The sequence below is a fragment of the Triturus cristatus genome, chromosome 12, assembly GCF_964204655.1.
Source record: "Triturus cristatus chromosome 12, aTriCri1.1, whole genome shotgun sequence".
Classification (NCBI taxonomy): domain Eukaryota; kingdom Metazoa; phylum Chordata; class Amphibia; order Caudata; family Salamandridae; genus Triturus; species Triturus cristatus.
In genome coordinates this window covers 79,466,694-79,490,286 of record NC_140595.1, presented here as the reverse complement: position 1 = coordinate 79,490,286, position 23,593 = coordinate 79,466,694, and the positions used below count along the sequence as shown (strand labels likewise).

The 23,593-nt window shown below is 43.5% G+C and overlaps 1 protein-coding gene across 3 annotated transcripts in view; it reads left to right on the top strand.

Annotated features, from left to right (window-relative positions):
• Nucleotides 1-23,593, top strand: part of SNX27 (sorting nexin 27) — a 169,357-nt gene that overhangs the window by 127,269 nt on the left and 18,495 nt on the right. For 2 of the 3 annotated variants that reach the window (XM_085638951.1, XM_085638953.1), the window contains exons 7-8: nt 18,919-19,082; nt 20,038-20,127. In XM_085638951.1, the coding sequence (XP_085495077.1) occupies nt 18,919-19,082; nt 20,038-20,127 (254 nt within the window). The remainder of the gene's footprint in view (nt 1-18,918; nt 19,083-20,037; nt 20,128-23,593) is intronic. The other variant, XM_085638952.1, reaches the window with a different exon arrangement.

Below are 23,593 nucleotides of genomic sequence, written 5' to 3'. Positions count from 1 at the left end.
CCCCCATCCCCCCACCAAGTCCTGCAGGCTACAGCGCTGACTTATCCCTCCTCACCAAACTTTGTGGTAAACATGATGTTCCAGTCCCTTTGGCCCATGTTGAGGAGCTTCTGCATATAAGTAATCTTCAGCTGCTGACAGTCTTGTACTGAATGCATTTCTCCCTCCTATCTCAGGGACAGGTCAAAATTCTGTAGGACAACACCCCCGCCCTTATATCATGAGGTGGGCTTGTGGAGTCATGGACTCTGTTGGGAAGCAATCGGCCTGTGGACATAGTAAGGCAGCAGAGAGTGGTTCCATCTGGCATGTCTTCAGGGTCAGTGTGTCTCAGGGATACTGTATGCATTCTTTCTGTTTCCACTTCTGTGAAGAGTGCTATGGAAGTTACTGCAGGATCGAGCACAACTGACTCCATTTGTCCCATACTGGGCACAGAGGACCTGGTATTCAGTATTTGCCCATCATTTCTCTCCCATGCAGAGCAGATCTCCTCTTGCAGCAGGATTGTCAGGTCTTCCCTGCCAATCCCCAAACACTGCAAATGCATGTGTGAATATTAAGCAATGCCAGTTAGTCCTTTCTTTTTTGTCTTCCTGCTAAAGTCACTGGCTTCCTTTTGTGGGCCAAGAAGCCTATTCCTAAATCCATCCATGCAGTTGATGGAATATGCTTTTCCAGTGAGGCGAGTCAGAAGGAGTCAGCCTCTTCAACTTTCCCCTTTCCAAAGTCTTGCGATTTCTGTTGTCCCTTGTCCAAAAATGCATGGCAATGGCTACAGTTAAGGGCTACTTAATAGTCCTGTCTGGTCTCATGTCTTACCCATAAACATTCTTTGTTTAAATCAACACTAGTGGACGGTTTACTTTAATTGTTTCCTGCTACTCTTAGTTGCTCCTCAGTGAGATTTGAACCTTGTTTTGACTTTCTTGATGGCGTCTCCGTTAGAGCGGATTCACAGTTCTGTTTGTGGCAAATACCTCTGACCATATGAAACGCAGCAGAGTCCTCTATCAGCTCTTTGTGGGCATGTGGAACAGAGTAAGGTGGTGGTCAAATGCACCTTTTTGTGTTGGGTCATTGTGAGGAACTGTGGTTTGTTATATGGTGTGGTTGTGAGACCTAGCTTGCAATAAGCTCACAACCCTGTTTAGAGTAGAGTCGGGCTCATTTTTCACTCCCTAGCTCAACCCTGGACAACTGTGACTTTGGCCAGTCAGGCTTAAACAAAGAAACAAGTGTAAAGCATTTTAGCAACTCCAAAACCATGAAATAGGAAAGAAACAAAAGTCTCAAAGATCTGACACCAATTTATAAAAACAGACTGTTTTATGAATTTACAGAAAAATGAACATGATCCACCAGAGTTCAAAATATTTATATCTGACGAAACAGTAAATCATAATTTTTCACTCAACTGTGAGGAATTTGGCAAATTCAGTGAATTTGACACTTAAAAACCTAGAAATCCTTCATCCGAATCCAATGCGGTCAGTTTCAGTTACTTTGGGTGACAAACTGTGGCAGGGAGAAGGCCAGGGAGATTTACAAAGTCCCCAGGAACAGTTGCCTTTCAGAGGAGCCAGTCTCCAGTCCAGTTCCAGTTCTAATGGGAACTTGCCATTGGCTTCTATGGAGTGCTCCTGGTGCAAGAGATACAGGATGCGGAGGATGCTGTACGGTTGACTTGGGGCTTCCTGGGGCTACTTCTTGGTCCACAGTCGTGGTGGGGTGATTTTGGGCTGCAGAGCTCGATGTCCCTTAGTCATGATGGGTCCAACAAAAGTCCATTCACCACTGGACTTCTGGTCTCCGGTCACAATCAAAACCAGCGGTTCCCTTCTTCTGGGCAACCAAACTGCACTCCGTTGACTCTGAGTCCAGCAGACTTGGATGCAACGTTGACCATTAGGATTCTATCTCCTAGGCTGCACTGGTGAGCGGTGATCTGGGCTAACAAGACGCCCAGACGGGCACCTCTAGCTTTGTTGCCCTAGTGCTGCACCAGGAAGTCGCCAACTGACTCTTGGAGTCTCTGCCTCTGTCTGGGGCTCACTGGACAACTTCTTCACCAGCAGGACACCACAGGCACAGCCCTGTTTTTGCACTGAAGTGGGACTGAATCAGCTGCACCCTGGGCTAGCAGTCTCTTTGCCAGGTCTAAGGTCAGCATGGCAGTGCTCCTTTGGGCCTCTTCTCCAGTACAGTTGAGATCTGGGGCCAGTGGTGCCTCCTTTATGTCCAGAAGGGGCCTTCAGAGGATGTCTGTCACTAGCTCATGGGCTACTTGGATCCCTCCTGACTGATGACAACTTCCTGTGAAGTGTGGTATCTAGGTATCCCAGAGTGCACTATTCTGCCCACTCCCAAAATGGCTGAACCCCTATCTCGGTGTGGGGAACTTGGTAGCCCACCCTAGAGGTGGGGCTATCAGAGGGCTACACAGCCCCGGAAATAACGGTTTGACCGGTATTCTACCCTTGTTGTCATAGGCTGCCTCCTGTCTACTTAAACAAAGGAGCAGCCTCTCTTCTTGTGTGCTTACCATTCCCCATTTCCTGCCAGGAGGAGCTAACACCTCCTCCTCTGGCAGACCCTTAGTAGGCTTTCCCTGGGAGTAATTCATACTCCTCCCCAGCAGGTCAGAAGGGTGTCTGAAGGACCTTCCTTTGTGTGTAACAGTAAACTGGCACCGAGAAACCTTGGGCAACAAACTGGCAACTTACTAAAGCTGCACTTTGCCCACCAGTCACATAAAATTTGGTTTCACCATTAAATCTGGTTTAATGTGCCGGTTCTTTTGATACCTTGAACTACCAACGTTAGTAATCCCATTCACAAGTTAGCAGGGCTGAGAAGTCAGCTTGTAACTCTGCACTCTGCAATGGGCTTACTAGCCTTTCAACAGAAAAAAAAAGCAATTTTGCTTTTTACAGTTGACTCCTCAACATGAAACCACAGGTCCAACCTTTTAATATAATGCCCCCTTCCTTTAGGACTCTTACAGTTGATTTACAAATATTTAACTATGAAGGCTTAGCCATTGCTTGAAATGGCGTTGTTGAGTTAACGGTTTTAAAGCTGCTCTGCCAGCCAGCAGTGGGAGGCTGGGAGTCATGGTTTTGCCTTGTCACGTTCTTGGTGGCCCAACAAGTGCTGCAGTCCACGAGAGAAACTTTAACAGGTTCCCTTGGTACCATTTACAAGGGACTTGCAAGTAAGTCAAGTTATGCCAATTGGGGATAAGCCAATTGAACATGTACATTTTTAAGTACCAGAGCACATGCAGTGAGTCCTGATTAGCAGGGCCTGGGGCATTTCAGAGTTCTTAACACCAGTGCCTAGTTGCCAAAATGTGGGCAAAAAGTGGGGGTGAACTTGCAAAAAGCCAGTTTCCTCCCAGCCATCCTCAGTAGCATTATCTGCTGTGCCTGGCCACGAAGGACTCTCCAGGTGGCATTTGTTGTCAGTCCACCAAGGCCAGCGTTGCGTCAGTAGCTCTTTCCAGAGGCAACTTGGTTGCTGACATCTGCCAAGCAATTATGCAGTCATCTTTGTATACTATGTTCAAGCACTACTGCTTCACACATTTGGCATGCCCTGACCGGTACTTTGCTCTCGTTGTGTTGCATAACTTGCTTGTTTAACCAACACTACTCGGTCCCACCTCCCTGGAGGGTACTCCTTTGGGACTCATTCATTAAGTGAGGAATCTGCAGGAAGTTGTATCCACCAGAAGAAAAAGCTACTTGACTAACAATATTTCTGGTGGATGCATGGTCTTTCCACAGAATCTTCGCTGTCCTGCTTAGTCTGTGATGAGCTGGAACCATGATTTGATAAAGTCCCAAGATACGCAAACAGGTTTTGGGCTGTTTATATTGCTGTCTTGGATCTTGGTTCTAAGCCTTATCAGGCACAGAATGAATACCTGGAACTGACTCCAGGGTGCTGGTTGGCGCATAATACACTATGGTGGTGATGCGTCCAGAGGCTAAGTCGTGCCTGGAGCATTGTGGTGCCACCTGATGGTGCTTGGGGGTGGGTTACTGCTGCTGAGGAAGAAGTTCTCCTAACCAGTCTGAAACCTAAAATGAGTATCCATAAACTGAATCTGTGGAAACACAATGTATCCACCAGAAATCCTATTATCTGAGGTAAGTAACTTTTTGTTTATTCTCAGGGCGCTGCAGTCAAAACCCTTTTGAATTTTGCGATGATTGTTAAACTGTACCAAAGGTGGAGTGTTCAGCAAATGCTGTTCCTTACAAAAGTGCTAAGCTTGCTTTCTGGGTTTACATTAATGCACAGTGTCCTTTTCAATGTATGGAACCTAAATTGTAGGTAGAAGTAGGAAATCTGGTGGTGACCACCCCACCTTCCCGTTCCTGGTGGCTGTTTGTTAATACAGCAACCTTGCCCAGGACATATTCCACATGCCAATTCATTGACCTCTGAATCCTTTTTGGATCAGGCTACTTTGAGTGGAGTAGCTTGCTTCTGAATCCCTGTTTTACAGGGAACATTCTTACTGACTTTACAGGACGTCTTGATGATGCAACTGACTTAAGAAGGTATTTATTCACTGGCCACCGAGTGTGGTGGTGGAATAGCCATATATTGTAGATGTTATAGAAGCTTTTAACTCTACCCGATGGAAGTGGTGGATTGTAATACCAAGGAGCTCAAGGAGTTGACCATACACCCCTCCAGCTGTTTTGAGGGGTAGTTGTTTGTCCATCTGCATTAACTTGTAAGTCCTAGTAAGGCTTCCACTTTCCGTTCTTAATGTGATCTCCTTGAGAGGGCCAAGCTTGTTCATTGCATAATTATTTCATATTGTTACCTGATTTCCAAATTCACCTTCAAGTAAGACTTCCATTCTAGTTTTGTCCTCTGAAAAGAACTTCATTCTGATTACTGAGAGGAATGGATCCAGTTGATTGTTTAATCCAAAGATTGTGTCTCAGAACCTATGTGCTCTTTTTTTGTTGTTTTTAGCTTATAATGTTTTAATAGGGTAGGTGTTTAAAAATAATAAAGAATCCCTCCATGATACATTCCCTAATGTCCCCACTTTTGGAGGAACACAAGGCCTAGCCTGAGTCAATCACTGCAGGGTTCAAAGTATAAAGAATTCTGAACCTTTCTTAGTTGAGATGTTTATCTTTCTTTGTGCTCTGGTGAAGATATCTAAGGATTTAAAGCCATCCACTTGACATTTCCTCAACTGGATGAAACCAGGAGTAGCTGCAGCATCATTTCCTTACATTGGTGTACAGGCAGAAGTACAATTAAAGCTTGACAAAGTTGTAAAAAATTACATTTTTGTGACTATTTGTTGACCTGTTTATTTATTAGTAGTATTTATATAGTGCAGACCAAGCCACTAGAGCAGCGGAGCTCTATACATAGAAGTGGTAACAGGTATATTTAACTTAAATTGATGAGAGGGATGGCAAAGTGTAAGTTAAGGGTCAGTTTGAGTCCTCTAAAAGTGCTCCGTGACTTTAACAATCAAAAGTAGATCTTATGCACTATTTTTAGAGAGTAATCCATGTACCTCCACCTGTAATATGAAGGTTGCTTCTCTCTGCAAAACACGGTACATACGTACATAGTGTCTTGGGGTTCAAATTCAGATTTTCTTCATGATTGCGTACTGCACGGCCCAATGAGTTAACCCATTTCTGTCCTTGGCCCTTACATGTTCACATGTAAGCACCTAAGAACGAGCGCGCTTCAGTGTCTGGGATGTTGGCCTGTCCTTTTTAGTTTTCCATTTTTTCCTTTTCCCCATCCTTTTTGTTTATTTCTTTACATATTTTTTTGTGTTGCTACCAAGATAGTAAGACACACAATTGATGGACGGAATGCAGAACAAATCAAAACATTCACCCCCAGTCAAGAGATCTGGGTTAAATCCATTATTCTTTTGCTCACCATGCCACCCCAGTCCAGTCCAGGGAGGACCTGGCTTGTCAGTTCGAGCTGGACTGTTCCCATGAGGCACAGGGTCAAGACTGATTTGCATATGGCTGGGTTCAAACTGGAACGGCATGGTGAGCAAAAAAACGATGGATTTAGGCCCAGATCTCTGTACTGGGGTGAATGTATGACATTGTTCTGCATTCTGTCCATCAACTGTTGTTTTTGCTCCCAAGATAGTCCCATGGGCCGATCACTCATTTAATCTTCATTTGTCTTGCACTCTGTTTGACCACTAGTTCTAATTTGCAAAATCATCTTGGAATGATATCTCCAAAGTGTATCATTGCTTTCTCATTCCAGTGTATATGGCAATAATGTTTAGACACATTATTTTGGCCACCATAGATCACATCAGTGATATAATATAAACTACAGCATTCTTAGATGGCCGCCTAGTACCATGTTTACCGAGAGGCAGTCTCGAAAGGGTACGCTTCATAGTGCTGTTTTCTGTGCCTCTGTAGATCATATACTTTACACTCTCCTGCCATCTGTGTTGGTCGCAGATATTTACAAATTATGTTTTCAAAGAAGTCTTCGATCTCGAGATACATTGACTCCTCCCTGAAGCTAACGAGGCCCTGGGGCAAATATTGCACCTTAGAAGATATTTTCGTCCATTGAGTGAGTGGAGTGAGCATTGTGGAAGAGTATTTGTGTACAGGTTCATTGTGAATGAATATGTACGAGGAAATACGAACATCTCAACCATTTATATGCATTTATTAAGGTGTGAGGAGGTCACATGTAAATCTACAATAGTAGAAGCTGCAAACCAATAGTTTTGCAGCGTGAATCTTTCTCTGGATTCACATGCTGTGCATCATTCCGCCATCTAGTGGATGGGTCTGGAATGGTCTTTGTGTTTTTTTTAAAACATTTTTAATTTTCTCTTGTTTTGGTCGCTGTCGACCACCATTTGGTGCCAGGTATGTCCCCTGCGTGACGTCAGACGGTATCCTGGAGGACGCCGTGCGTGGTGGCAATCTTCAGATTCTTTTTTTCCACCGTTGGGTCTGGAAGCAAGACGGGAAGCTCCAAAGAAAGTTTCGATTCGACCCCCCCCCCCCCCCCGGCCCCCCCAAAACTTAAAAAAAAAGGTTAACGAAGATCATCGTCAACTAATAAATATCATTGATCAACGGCATGAGCAAGGCAGAACCAGATGTCCACAAGTGGCGAGGCAGGAGAATACCCCCTTCAAGTTCTGCCCCAAATTCCACCAAGGTATGCTGAACGCGACCCACACAACGTCTGCATGAAGACCACAAGGATAAGGACTGTGAGGCCTGTGCAACGTTCCTACCGACGACTCTAAGGACACGCCGAAGTCAAAGACAGGCCCACTACGCCACAATGTCACAGACAACGAAGAAAACCTCTCAGAGACCTGGGGTTCTCGAGCGACGAGGAGAAACATGGAGCACCAGTGGAGTCCATGCACGAGGGATCGGATGTCTTGGTCCTAGAGGGGGACTCTGGAAAAAATCCACACCGAGGAAAAAGGCTAAGGATCCGAAAAAGAAGACTGAGAAGGTAAGACACCATAAAGATCCATCGGAACCAAAGGGCCACGAACATAAGGCGTACAAGGCAGCCCCGACGCCGAGCAAAAAAGCGATCGAAGGTCAGCCGCGATTGAAAGAACCCCACGGAACCCAACCATAGGTTAGCGAGGAGGTAAAATCGCCGAAGACGCTGAAACAAAGGGTCCACACTGAACACACAAAAAAGAACTACACCAACAAAGACTAATGTCTATGTCGGAAAGAAAAGAAAATCTCTAGCCACCGACTCTGAGAGAGCCTTGAGGTTGAAAAGGAGAAGACTCGAGGAAGAAATGGCAGCACTCCTACAAAAGGACTTCGATGCCTCATTCCAAAAACACCGGCGCCCGAACCAGAGAACGTCTCCTCTATGCTGAAGAGGCAGAAGACGCCGTAGGAGAGTAATAAGGTATCTTCGACTCTCTGCCGACACCAGACCCTCGAAGCGAAGAACCCGAGGAATACGGAGACGTACCTGAAGGAGGAAAACTCCCAAAATTTCGAGGAGTGGAACGACTTCGACACAGAGCCTGGAAGAAGAGATTTGCAGCTACCTTTCGAAAGCTACACCTCCAGATGACATGGCTTTCTATAATGACATTGTCAAAAGGGCAGCAAATCAATTTGAGGTGCCCTTAGAGGAGGAAAAAGGGGACGTATGTTTCTTGCTAGAAACACTGGCACGAGCGTCAAGAGGAACACAATACCTGCCTATGCTGCCAAGTATCCTGGACCACAGAAAAGAAGCATTCAAAGAACCAGCTTCAAACAAGGGGGTAACCTCCAGAGTAGAGAAGTAAAACCCTCCTCAAAAGACCCCAAATATATTCAGGGAAGAACAGTACCTGACTCTATTAATGTCACCACAGCCAGGAGGAGAGCCAATGCAGTCTCCAACACAGGGCCACAACCTGAAAAGGAAAGTAAGAGAATGGACATGGTGGGGAGGAGAATGGAGAAAGAAGCAGCAACCCAGTGGCGCATTGCCAACTCTAACTCCCTGTTGAACAGATATGGCCACCAACAATTGGATGAAATAGAAGAGTTCCTGAAAAAATTCCCAGAGGAGGACAAAAAGAGGGCTAAATCTATTGTCCAAGAAGGGAAAAATGTGGCAAACACCTGCCTAAAGTCAGCCCTCCATGCAGCAGATACTGCAAGCAGGCAAATGTGCACAGGAACCATCCTCCGAAGGCATGCCTGGCTCAGAATTTTTGGCTTTAAACAAGAAGTCCAGACATCAATTATCAACAGACCATTCAACTGAGAAGAAGGAAGTGGATGAATCCCTCCAGCAAATAAATTAAAAAAGAGAATAAAACAGCAAGGGCAATGGGGGCCCTACAGCAAAGAGGTTCTTTTAAAATAGGAAGCTTCTCTAACAGAACCACAGGTAGAGGCGGCTTTAGTCAAGGAAAGCAGATGTCCCAACAATCTCCGGGACAGAACCCAAACAAACAGATGGGTCAACAGTCTAACTACCAAGGTTGGCAACAACAGCAGAAGCAGCCTTTTCGAGGAAGAGGGAATGGCAGAGGAAGAGGCCAATCCTCTAGAGGAAGAGGAAACTGGTCTAACTGACTTAACGCGGAAAATGACCCTCACCAAACACCAGTGGCGTGGGTAGAATATCCTTTTTCCACAGAGAATGGAAAAGGAACACAACAGACAATTGGATATTACATTTGGTTCAGTACAGATAATGCATAGAGCTCACAAAGACACCACCTGCAAATCCACCCAAAAGAAGAAAATTTACCAAATCAGAACAAACGCTGCTCAACCCAGAAATCCAAGAACTATACCAAAAACAGGCAATAGAAAAGGTACCAATTCAAGTGTGGTGCAAAGGAAACTACTCTCCATACTTCCTAGTACCCAAACAAGACCAGACTCTAAGGCCAATCATGGACTTAAGATTCATAAACAAGTTCATACTAACACAACAAGATGTGTATCCTTCAAGAAATAATTCCACAGATTCAAAAAGGGGATTAATTGGCAACAATAGACCTCAAGGACGCCTACTTACATATCCCTATGAACAAAAGGCACACCAAGTACCTAAGATTTCTACACAAAGGAACACACTTCCAATTTAAGGTACTCCCGTTCAGCATAAAATCTGCTCCACTGCTATTCACAAAGTGTTTAGCCGCAGTGGCGGCACACCTAAGAAGAGAGAAAATCCACGTCTACCCCTACTTAGACTGGCTAATAAGGGGACACACGAAACAAACATGTCATAATCAAGTTAAAAAAATGTTAAAAAAATTCCAACGCTACAAATCCTGGGCTTATCAATGAACCACAAAAAATCTTCACCACCAGAAAAAGAAACCAGCATTGGCATAGCCAATAGGTCTCGCCTTCGGGAACTTATACGTTTTTTATGTTTAATATTATTGCCAATAGGCGAGACCTATTGGCTATGCCAATGCTTGTTTTTATAAACCATAGTCTGGTGAGACGGCTAAAGCGGTCTCAAAAGTCAGGCCTAAAAACAGCAATAAAAGGATGGTGCGTATGAATTTGGTTTCCTTTTTCAAAAAGGATTGAAGAGAAGCAGAGAGGAGGTAGCTGATGCAGAAATAAAGGAGGAGGGGGCACAGAATAAAAAATAGTAGGAGGGTTTTTGGTGTTTCCCTATTTAAGTGAAAGTAAGACATAATTAGTTCTAGCTTGATGGCAGAAGGATATCCAGCATTTTTAACAAAGAATCAAAAAAGAAATAACCCCATACTATATTATGCCAGGTCCTCCATCACCGAAGCTTTTTAGACCAAATAGTTTCATGCATTCCAGTGAAAGCTATTGCTCATCGTATATTTTAAAGAATTTGCAACAATATGGTCTGCAGATGGCTAAGCAATTGAGCAAGACCTACAAAAATAAATAAACCTATATCTGCATTTATTCTCAGGCTCTCTAACATCCAAGTTTCAATTTCTACACTGCTACTACAAGAAGTAGTGATTTTGTTATCTGATACATCCTGTACCTTTCAGCATTTGCTATGTACTATTTCGGGTGTGCCATTGGGGGACATGAGCGCACTTACAGTACCAAAATAACATGTTAAACAGACCATATTTTAAAGGAGAAAGACTCCTGTCTGCCTGATAACATGTGGAGGGAACCCTGAGGAGACTGCCGTCCTGGGTGGAACAGTGAGGGCAGAGTTGGTGACACATAGGAGGAAGTGGTAGTGTGTGAGCACAGAGTAGAGAGTAGGCACAGGCAGGCAATGCCGTGATATACAGGATGGCGGATAATGGTGCAGGGAAGCCAGCAGGGGTCCATAGGCATACGGGTAGACGTGGGAACAGAGTGTAACAAGGGATACAGGGGGCATAGAGAGGTACAGAAGGGCAGCGCGATGCACAAGACGGCAAAAGTGAAAGCGCTTGTAAACGCGAATTAACTTGCGACGCAGTGGGGGAGGGACGGAGGCAGGGAGCGGAAAGACAGATGGTGCTGAAGGCTGGCGGTTCGCGCGTGCAAGCTCGCGTGAACGCAAGGTTGTTGCCAGCCAGCAACACTTTGAAAACTCACCTACTAAAGTCTCTCCGAGCAGCGCATGTGCGCTGACTCAGTGAGACCTAAAAACCTTCCTGGGAGCAAGACTGAACACCGCAAAGGCTTATCCCACACAAGCCAAAATACAAGCTATCCATCACGAAACAGCCCTTTACCAGAGGGGTCAGTCTCTGACAGTGAGGAAAGTAATTAAACTAATGGGCATGATGGCATCATGTATCCCACTCATCCCTCACGCTCGCCTACACATGCGCCCATTTCAAGAATGGCTCACCAACAGCTGGCCACAAGTCACAGGTAGTTGGGAGAATCTAGTGGTTGTTACACAAAGGGTGCAAGCAGAGATACAATAGTGGGCATCCAACAACATAGCACAGTGGAGACCTTTCGGGGACCCAACTCCATCTGTGACGGTCACCACGGATGTATCCCTCAATGGTTGGGGGGGGGGGCACATCTCAACCGGGTAAAGTTCATGGTCAATGGAGCGAACAGGACTCCAGGAAACGCATACATTTTTGGGAGATCATAACAAATTTTCTGGCACTCCAGGCATTCCAGAAACATATATTCAGGGGAAAACCGTCTTAATGCAAACCAACAATACAACTACAATGTTCTACCTGAACAAACCGAGTGGAATAAGGTCCTTTCCCCTGAGCAAACTTGCACAGGAAGTCTGGCATTGGGCGATACCTCAAAAGATCTATCTACAGACAGTACCTCTACCAGGGGTAGACAACATCACAGCAGACCAACTGAGCAGACAAGACAACTGCTCCCACGAATGTGACTTGAAACAGACAACAGTACAGTATCTATTCAACATCTGGGGAACACCAGTGTCGGACCGGTTTGCAACAATGCAGAACAAGAAATGCCAATGCTTTGCCTCTAGGTTTCCACACCACCTGTCAAAGAGAAATGCGCTCTCACTAAATTGGTCAAAGACATTTGTTTACGTTTTTCCACCAATACTCCTCATGCAAAGAGTGCTACAAAAAGCAAAGGAGCCAGGAACAAATATGATTCTCATTGCTCCTCATTGGCCAAGGCAAACTTGGTACTCAACTCTCCTAGAATCATCCAAAGGAGAAATGGTCAGGATCAAAGCAGAAAAAGACCTGCTGATAATGCAACCGGGCCAGATGTTTCACCTGGAACCAGCAACGCTACAACTAGCAGCCTGGTGCCTGAATACATAGAATTTGGGCATGTCAATCTACTGTTGAGAACCTTGGAAATTCTAAAAGAAGCAAGAAAACAGTCAACAAGAAAATGCTATACAACAAAATGGAAGCGATATACCAACACGGTGCACCGCTAACAACACTAGTTCAATCCATGCACAAGAAACAGTCATTACATATCTTATTTACCTCTTGGACAGCAACATCAACTTTTCCAGCCTTAAAGTGCACCTTGCTGCCATAGTGGCACACACAAGAGGAAAATCATGCAGCGGTTTTTTTTACAAGACCAGTCATCAAAAGATTCTTAGAAGGAGCAAAAAGAATAGCTCCACCAAGAGCTGCTGCTGTACCAACATGGAGCTTAAATACAGTACTTTCTCAACTGATGACAAAACCCTTTGAGCCCATGCATGCAGCGGACTTCAAACATATTACTCTAAAGACAGCCTTTCTCATTGTGGTAACCTCACTACTAAGAGTAAGTGAACTGCAAGCATTAACGATACAAGCATCCTACTTGCAAATCGACAAGGATAAAGTTATCTTAGATACCACTTTTGGCAAAAATTGTTGGTCAGTCTTTAAGTATCACTTAAATCAAAACATTCTCCTGCCAGTTTTCTTCCAAAACTAAAGCCGACAGAAGCCTCCGTACCCTGGATGTAAGGAGGGCTTTACTGTACTATTTGCAGAAAACTGAACCAATCAGGAAAACAAAGCAGTTGTTTGCTGCTTACGCACATACCAACTCAGAATCAGCTGTCACAAAAGCAACTATTGCAAGATGGATAGTACAAGCTATCCAATTATGTTATGGCAATGCCAAATAGGAACTAACAAGGCAACCAACAGCTCACTCCATGAGAAAGAAAGAAGCGGCGCTGGCATTTAAGGCCAATGTACCCATTGATTCCATTTGCGCAGCAGCAACATGGGCATCACCACACACCTTTACAAAGCACTATTGTGTGGACATACAAATGAATAAGGAAGCTGAATTGGACAGAGGGTGCTTCAACACCTGTTTGCAAAGTCTTCCTTTCGCCACAGCCTCCCAAACACGGGACAAACCGCTACGTAATCTAATGCACAGCATGTGAATCCAGAAAAGGATTCACGCTGCAAAACGAAATGGTTACTTGCCAGTAGGAGTAGTTCTACAGCTTGAAGAATTGTCTGGATTCACATGTGACCCACCCGGCCTCCCCTATAAGAGAAACAAACAGGTGGGGGAAGTAAAGGACTACATCAGTATTTATCAAAACCATCTCCAGGATTAAAAAACCTAAGAAAAACAGAAAAAAGAATCTGAAGATGCCCACCACGCACGTCGACCTCCAGGATACCATCTGACGTCACACAGGGGACGTACCTGGCACCAAATGTTGGGTGACAGCGACCAAAACAAGAAGTAAAAAACAAAACAAACAAAGACCACTCCGGACCCAACCACTAGATGGCGGAATGATGCACAGCATGTGAATCCAGAAAATTCAAGTTGCAAAACTACTCCTACTGGTAAGTAACCATTTCGTTACAGGATAGCAACATTTTCCTTTTGTAACGTGTTGGTGTAAATCGCATGCTTTGCATGCACTTTAAAGGAGTCCACTCACCCTCAAGCGATGGCTAGTGAGCAGATGAGACGGCTGTCTGAAATAAAGTCCTGAGTTGCTCAGTTAGTCTAGCCTGAGCCTCTTTACAGTCTTAAATATCCTCGCAGTAATGCCTAGTAAATGTGTGTTCACCAAGTAGCACCCTTACATACTAGTGGTATATTACCCAAGAAAGCCCTTGTAACTCCCTTTTTAGGTCTCGCTGAGTCAGCGCATGCGCTGCTCTGCGAGACATTTTGTAAGCGGGTTTTAAAAGTGCTACCTAAGGCTTGGCCTCCAGCTTGCGATCGCGCGCGCGCCTCGTTCCGCCTCTCCAATGCAGCGCGCCTCGCTCCACCCCTCCCCGACCACAAAGCGCGTCCCCGCGATCGTGATCGCTTTCACGGTCTTTCGCGCGCTTGTTGCAGATGCAAACGGGTCCTAACATAAACATGCCCAAGTACAGCAGTCATGTTTTTTCTTTACCCTAAAAGTTAATACACCCTCGTCAAATACCGGAGTTCTCAAAACATCCTTCGTAACAATTTTATGAACAAATACAACACTCCACCTTTCGCTCTAGAACATGTTCGAAGGGGGTGTCTGGAAATGTTATCACGTATGCTGTAAAAATTCTCTGGTCTACTTCCGGGAACCGCATGCTACGGGTCACAACCGTCGACCCAAGCTACGAACACAGCTGTGAGCCTCACCGAACCCTGCAAAGCTGAGCCGGCACGTGGCAATGTCTTGAACGTTTCAGACGTGATAAAACAAACCACAAAATCCCACCAGAATCCGGACAAGCGTCTCTTTTCCAAAGACCACAACACTCTGAGCTGCGACTATCCAAAGCGTATCTTCTCAGTTTACGTCGTTTTATGCAGTTTTAATTTTTCCACCTTTTTTCTTCTGCTCCGCCCCATGCCAATCAAGGCACTCAGTGGCCGGCCTTCGACCAATCAGATGTTCAAACTTATAGGTTTTGACCAATAGCAGCTCAGTTGAGCTAAAGCGGTCTCTAAGCCAGACCTAAAAGAACAAATTTCATTGTACTATTTTATAAATCAGGCTTTCTTTCATTGCATGAATATCAGAGTTATAATGTTACATTTCCCTTTGAGAATTATGCATTAAACATAGCTTCCCATACTTTTCTTTATTTCTGTTTTTTTAACTTCATATTCCTTTCAAATTGAATTTTAAAATGTGCTGTGTATCGTCTGAACATTAGTAGGTTGGGTTTTGATAAGCTTTGCAATTTTAAGTACTTTTCAGCATCAGTTAGGCACGTATTACCTGTGGAGCTCTGACGGCTACTGAGGTCACAAAGTTTAAGGGTTCATTTGAACGAATAAACCAATGATATTGTTCCCCTAGTCATGTACCTGGAAATGTCCTCCTATCCCTACCCATGCTACCTTCAGGAAGAGATCTGGCTTGGACACCAGGTAATTCTCAATGTTCCACTTTTATTAAGTGGGAGCAAGTTGCTCAGTGCAGTGTGACACCACAATCCAACCAACCTGACGGCAATACCTTCAAGAGATGCGGACAACCATCGAGAGAATTAAACAAGCATTGGCATAGCCAATAGGTCTCACCTTTGGGACCTTATGTGTTTAGCCATGCAACAGTTGATGTTGTTGCACCAAGGATATAGTGCTGCAAAACTAAATACTTATAAGGTCCCAAAAGCGAGACCTATTGGCTATGCCAATGCTTGTTCCTTATGGAATGTGACCGTGGCATATAATGTAGTGAGAATTTTGCACTTGCTTAGCATATTTAAATGCATATTACCATCTCCCTTGTGAGCCCGGACTTTGAAATCAAATTTTCCTTTCCTTTTTCAAATGCCACTAAGAGTAGTTTGGTCATATTTAATTAGTGAAAACATTAACACTCTCTTAACATCTAAAGTGTGTAGTACTCTATAGTCTAGCTTATATAAAAAATGTGAAAAACACTTTGGGCAGAAAACAGTGATTGGTTCTCAAGATTGCTCTATTCCTTTGTCACTGCTTTCAGGTGGAGTCACCCTTCCCAGAGTCACCAGAGCCTCTTGGACAATCTCCCCTAAATTATTCCTGTGTAAAGTATTTTTGGGTGCGACTCTTAGTAGGACTTCTTCCAGGTAGAATTAGTCAAATGTTTTCCTTGTCAGGAGGGACACCAAGCAAATCTGGAGGAACAGGACTCTGGATTGAAAGTGGGTTCTCTGGTGCTGGCTCACACTTTTTCTCCACCCTGGGAATAAACAACCTGATCTTTATTGGATCCTTAAAGTGGTATGCCTCACATGTGCTTGACTGGCGTGTTGGTTTGTTTTATTGATGTTTGGAAAGTCTGTTGGAAGCTCAGATGTTCTCAGTTGTCTAGTCTTGCAGCTATGACCACCAGAGGGCGAACCTATCATAGCCTTTGTTGCATTCTGTTTTGTACCTTGGTCCAATTGAGTGGTTTACTACAGTATGTCTCTTCACTAGCCAAGACTTAACCAGGCAGTTACAAAACCATGTATACCCCCTGGGCCACGTGTTACGAACATCAGCTGTATAAAGACAGTTACCCTGTTGTGGCCTCTAAAGGGTCTGCAGCTTCTAGTTATTTGTGTATATCTCATTTTTAACTCCCTTATTTTGTCTGCCTGGAAATGAGAGAACGTAATTCAGGCAGTCTGAGTTTGACATTCTTTTTAAATAAGCCTATTTGCTCCTGCAGGGACATCTTAAGGGTTTTGGGGGCCCGGTGTCAAACCTATTTTGGTGGCCCCAGATCAGAATAACTTTGTATATATTATCAAATGTCAGCTCTTTCATGTCCGGTCACTGACAGTGCACAGAGACTCTTGTCCAAATTCTAAATGTGTTCACACCGAATATGCAGGGATAGTGATGGGTTTTCAATATTGTTACACAACAGCAGCTCACTAATATTACTACAAATAATCTCTGTGACCCCCCCATCTCATTTCTCTTATGTGAGGCCCTTTTTTGATGGATGTTGCTTTAAACATAAACACATTTCTCTGCAAAATGTCTGTAATAGACTCGCGTATCACCCCGATAATAAATTAAAGTTAAATGGATCTGAAACAATCTGTTTGAGAATTATTCAAGGTCCTCAGGGCAAGACTCTCTGCAAGACAGAGCCGGGTCCATGAGGGGGCCCCATGAAAGGCTGGGGCCCTGGGCCAGAGCCCACTTTGCCCATGCCTTAAAACGCCTCTGTGTTCCTGTGTTTCATTTGGGCATGTACACTTATTCTTTTTAGTTAAGTAATTGTGCAAGAGTATTTGTGACCCTGGAACTCCTGTGCTAAACAGTATCCAGTACCCATCATGGATACCATCCACTAAACACTGCCTGCACCAGGATGTCCGAACTGATTCACCGCTGCTACCTGTCTCTTCTCATAAGTGTTCATCGTTGATCCTCTCTATTAGCTGAGTGATCAGTATGAGGTTTTCTGCACTACAGCTAAAACTGCTGGTTTTTCTTTTGCTCTTCTGGAGCAAAATCTTACATTGACCTGATGAGCACCAAGCAGTGGTGGCTCTTGGCATTGAGAGATCCTCTGGAAGCTTGGAGAATGAAGACAGATATCCTGAGTCTTTCAGGCATTGAAGCTGGTTGTAGCACTTTTTTCTGTTTCTTTGACCTTGAGAATGTTGCTCTTAACGTCAAAGGAATACTTGACATTCACTCCATCCATGTCAATCGAGGCATTTCAACACCTGTTGTGCCAACATGGGCTTTAAGGGTCCATTTGAGGTCTCAATGGATCTGTATAAAGTACAACAGATGTCTTACCATCACCTAGACCATGTCCACAATGGAAGGGTTTTCATACTTTTGGTCTTAATCAAGAGTGTACACTAGACTTGGCTGTGTGGGACATCCTGAACCCTGTAAATGTACACAGCTGTTGTGGCACTGTGCAGCCCCCAGATGTTCCAAACCTCAAGCAAGGAAGTTTCAAACCGGTCACGTCTTAACCTAACCTAGGAGGATAGTCCAGAAACAAGGTTTTACTTTTAGCATGGGGGGACAGTACCAAAAACATGGATTTTTTCTTGGTTCTCTAGGGAAGCTATAAAAGGAGTTTGGAGGTTGTAGTTTGGACAAGGAAATGATCCCTTAACTCAGAAGTTTCAAACGTTTGCTGTTAGTCTTGTGCCCGAAGATGTTTACCTAGTGCCACTTGAAGGCATGCAGTCCATGGGATTGTGTGCAGCCGTGCTATCTTTTAGATTATTCTGGATAATGTGCGCTTTTGTTGCATTTCAAAATCCTACCAAGAAATGTCTTTGCCTTGTTTTTATTTTTCTAAGTAGTCCTTTTGGTAAAAAAAAAAAATTACACATTCTTACTCAGCGACAACTGTTTGCTAAACATTTGCGGTTTCCTTAAATTTGAATTCTCAAAACTACAATTTGCAGTTTCAGCTGGGATCTTCCACACAGGCCAATCCATGAACTCCCTCCAAATCATCTTGTGTGGCCACAGGAAAATCCAATTTCATAGAAATGTTCATGAGAATTGAGACAGGATGTGAAGTTTTCTATCTTAAGTATATCTCCAATAGAACAAATGTGTCTGCATCCTCTTTATTGGCAATCTTTTCTCCTTAGAAGTCAATGTGCGAGAGTTCCACACTTGTTCATGGAGAGTTATGCCATTGGTAACTTGTGTACTCCTAGTACATTGATTCCTTTACATCAACAGTGCCTGTTGACCTTCTCCATCACAGATGGGGTTTAAGATGAATCAATTGATTGCATTGTTTTAACTAAAATTTGGGTATAGAACGGGATGGAGCCATGGCCACCGGGGTAACTGCACATTGGTATCAACATTTGAAAGCTTTAAATGCGTTTTCCAACCACCTTGCACTAGTTTACTAGTTTAAATAGTGAGAATATGGAGCCAACAATCGACTAGAGCCACAGAGGTACTTCTGCAAATAACCTTTTCCCTTTATTATATAGTTGTGGCATGACCAAAAGGTTTGTCAAGTGATGTCTAAATAACTTTCCCTTTCTTGTAGTGCGCAAGCTGGCCCCTAATGAGTTTCCACATAAACTCTATGTACAAAACTATACCTCTGCTGTTCCGGGGACTTGCTTGACTGTCCGAAAGTGGCTGTTTACGACAGAAGAAGAAGTTCTCTTGAATGACAACGACCTGGCAGTGACCTATTTCTTCCACCAGGTAACACAGAAGTAAAGGAGACTGTTGAACAAAAAGTGGACATAAACATTTCCTTCTCTTTTTGCCATTGTCTTATTCTGTCTATGGGAATGACTAAAAAGAAGCCCATCATTACTCGTAGAAGTAAGTGGTTGAGCTATAATCTGCTCGTATATCTTTATAGAATACATGGTGCTTGTAATAAATGGATAATTTCAAATTTTCATATTAGTCTCGTAACATCACTGTTAAACTGTATTTAGAAAATGGCATCTCAACCCTATTATAATTTACCACAGTTAAGTTGTGACGACATGGTGTCTATAGGTAGAACCAACACATGTAGGTCACGGAGCAGAACTTGTTTCAACTATTGAATGATAATTAGCTTATCAGCCGGGATGATTTTTACCTGGAAACTCACAAACCGCTGAAGAGGAGACATTTGAGGCAGCATTTTTGTCTAATTCACTTTAGAACCTCGGCTTTGGGAAACCATACTCTACTGTTCTAAACTGCAACCACTTTTACAAGTGACATTTTAAGCTGCAGAGGGTACATTTTGAACGCAGTCCCTGTTTATTCTGCATCCATGGTGTATCTTTCATAAGATGGTGGGAGTCCAGGGAGTATGTATTGTAAAGAAGTACCCTGTACCTCACATTAAAAGAATTTGACACCTTGAAGATCTGTGATTTTATTAAGTAACTCTGCCATAGTCCTCATTCTGGTCTATCTCTTGGTGGCTTGAAATATCCTTTATATCTCCTACCTACCTTCATTGGTCATAAATGCCAAACACAGCATCATTGTTCCGCTCTCCTTACATCTCATCCAAAGGAGTTGTGACAGGTGCAAGTAGAAAGTCATGGGAGAACGTTTGGTTACTTGAAAATGAGTCTTTCTCCCTATGTCTCCAGATGTGGATCGTAGACCCAAAGTTTGCTCAAAATGTGCTTCATTGTTTGCCTCTTAGGCCCTCGATGATGTAAAGAAGGGTTATATCAAGGCTGAGGAGAAATCGTACCAGTTGCAGAAGCTTTCCGAGCAGAGAAAGATGGTAATGGTAAGATCTTCTCATACATCATGCCACATCTGGCCATTCACACCATGCCTGATGCCTCATGACCCATGCCATGCTTGATGTCCCGCAAGAACTACTCCAAAACCTTCAGCTCCTAAGCACCTGCATGCCACTTTCAACAGCCAGCCCGTTAAACCTCACAAACCCCCATGCATACAGTTCCTAACCCACTTCCATCAGCCTACATATCCATACTCGACTGCCTTCCACAAATGCCATTCCCATCTGTACATTATTCCACCCACAGCTTTTGAAATGGAAGATTAAAATATATATTTTTGTCTCTGTAATGTGCTTTCTCGTGGCATCCAGTATTTTTAAATGCTCAAATGTAATGTAAAAAAAACTCATGCATGGCTAAAGTACATACTTGAGCACAAAGTTTTTAAAATTCAGTGTTCACCTCTGTTTGGTACCTTCATTCAAATTAGATCAAATATGGATAATTTTATCTCAGATGTAAAGAAAATGCAAACAAAAGCGTTTTATAATCATTCAGCCATTGGATGTCTTTTCAAACTGGCCTTTCAAAGGGCACCAGTTTACATTTTCACTAGGTGTCCTGGTGCCCTCTTGTATGCGGCAGCAGACTAGAAACTCAGTGTTGTGTGTTCCAAAACTAAGATGAGAAAATGGTAAACCTGGATGCTTTCTCTAAAAATGCTCTCTACTTGCGATTTCTCTGGAATGACTCGCCCTCCCCTGCCACCCTTTGGCACTGAATGCACTCTGGTGCTCTGCTTTTCACTCTTAGGATCAAAGGAGATTGTTCATAATCTTAAATCCCTGAAACAAAGTTCCTCCCTTTTTGCTCTAGTTTATCCGAAGACTGTGTCCCATTGGCCTCTTGCAGCATCATGCACCTAATCAAACCAGGTGCAAAGTCTGCTCTTAGCTCCTCTCCATATAGCAGTATTTTGCTCCATTCAACAGATCCCCATGCTTGAACCCACTAGTGGAAAACAAGCTGTCGCTTAGTAATAATTATGAAAATGCTGGTACAGTTTTGCCAGACACTGTGCACGCTCTTTGCAGGAATGCAATCTTTGAATCCGTCAAATCAAGTTTGACAGTTGAGCACTAGAGAAATGGTGGTCATGGGTTGCTACCTTCCTTCATGTACAGAAGATACCCATACATCTTATTCTGTCTTAATTGCTATATTTTTTGAGTACAGGAAACATTTTATCCTCCAAATCCAGGTAGACTTGACTTTGACCTAATAGCTCAGGACTTGTTTGCCCTTGCTCACCGATCAACCTCGTTATGCGCCGGGTTCCTGTAATATTTTCAGTGAATCCATTGTGCCCATATTTAAAATCATGTATGAGCCTGTGATTGTAATGCTGTGTTTTACTTTGTGTTCACTGTTGAAGACAATCTTTGAATTCCTAGGTATTTTACGGATATTCTCAACAGGACACATCGAACCTTCTTAGCATTAAAGGCTGTAAATTAAGTTCTATTTTAGATTCTTCTTTTGTCCTCCGAGATCATCTTAACTTTACTATGCAATGCTATTCTTCCTATTAGGGCAGACGCAGCCTTTGGCTTATTTGCATCAATAGTCTTGGAAAGTTTTTGAGCTTTGCATGTGCAATAGCTACAATAGCTTTCATTTTCTGAAATTAAAACACAGGAATGTCACCTTCCTTGCAGGCACTTTTTCACCATTCTAGACCATGCATGCATCTAGATCTTTTGTACTATCCACAAATAGCTTGCCAGCAATGAGTATCTCTACTTACCTGAATATCAAACCCTGAATCTGCAAGCACTAGTACTACTGTTTTCTGTCTGATCACAATGGTGGACGTCTAATCAGAATTAGTCCGGGAATTTGGCATGTCTCACATTGTCAAGGATGGGAAGATTGTATACTTTGTTTATCAACAGATTTTTCACAAATCTGTTTTTGGTTCTGTAGTGGTGGCAGCACCCACAATGTTGGTTCAAAAGTTCTGTGCTTGGGTTGGAAATGCTGTACTGTGCTATCCTGCACAGATGTGTTTTGTTTTTCCTCTAGCGAACAATACAATCTGCTGTTACATGAGTGATGTTCTATATTTGTGCTGTACTGTTCATCAGCAGAGCCTTGTTTTTTGTTTTTTCAGTTAATGGCGTCCCTCGATGAAACTGGCTATGTCTGGTGTCACTTGGCGATACCAGCAGTTGTGGCCTTTTGCTACTCTTTGATGGCAATCCATAGGCAGTCCTGAATAATTTTACTTTTCTGACCTTGAAGAGACTGTCCTTTTTGTTTTCTCAGGCTTCCAGAACAAAGAGGAGGCCTATTTTTGTCTCAGGCTCTAGCCCATAGCTTTCCAAACTTTTCATGTCGGGGACACACTTTTTACACATTCCTGCTTTAGTGACACGGTAAAGCGAGTGAGCGAGCTCGAACCACCTAAGGGGGTTTCAGGGAGGTTTTCCCTCGGAGAAATGTTTTCAAAAATAGTGGGCAAATGGTGCATTTTCAAGAAAATTTGAGAAAGCAGGAAGGTTAATAAAGCAATTGTGAATCTGTTCTGACAAAGACAGCACCCCCCAAACCTGCAGATCATCTTCCACTTTATCCTCATTTCTACATTTTCCGCCACTGCCTACCTACCTACTCACACACATCCCTCTCCCAAACGTCGAGACTAGGCCCACCCTGGCCCATCCAGGTGAATGTGATTCTCCTCTTTGCCAACAATAGCAAATGCAAAAATGTTAATTCCATCTTTCTGCCTTTATTATGCATTGCAAGCTACTGAAGAACCCACCAACAGCAAATGTAGGTGGTGTGGAAAATGTTCATGACCTTGAAGACAATGTTGTGCAAAAATAGAAGAATTCAAAAATGAAAAAAAGGGCAGACTAGAAAGAAAAAGAGAATTTACGCCTTAAATATAGCGCTACATTTTGCATGTGGCCGTTTCGAAGTGCTGTAAAATACAGGCAATATACTTACCAATGTTTTGGAAGTATGGAAGGGTGGGTCAAACTTGCTGTAATTCTGACTGATGTTTTCAGTCACAGAAAGACACTGCACCAAGAATGTCCTGAGAGCCTGACTTCACCCCAAGTTCCTAGTAGTGAGATTTCTCAGTGAAGCAGGATAAAGTGCTAGGAATGTTCCTGATTAACCATGGACCAATCCAGTGAGTGACAGAGTGACTGAAGACGCCTGAACAGCATTATGTACCGTTGAATACCACATTCTTCATAAGTCATAGCGCTGCTTTCCAATAAAAAGTCTTATTCTGTGATGTAATTTTCTCTTTGGGCATGTAATGTAATCCAGGCACATTACATCCCTCTTGTTCCCAAAAATAAGGAAGCAAAGAGGTATCCTGCAGCCTCAATTCAAAGAAACGTCTGGAAACTTTTATTAAGCATAGCTGACTACATGAGCACCAGTTACGTGCTGTGGAACAAAGCGCTCTGATATCTTCAGGTCTAG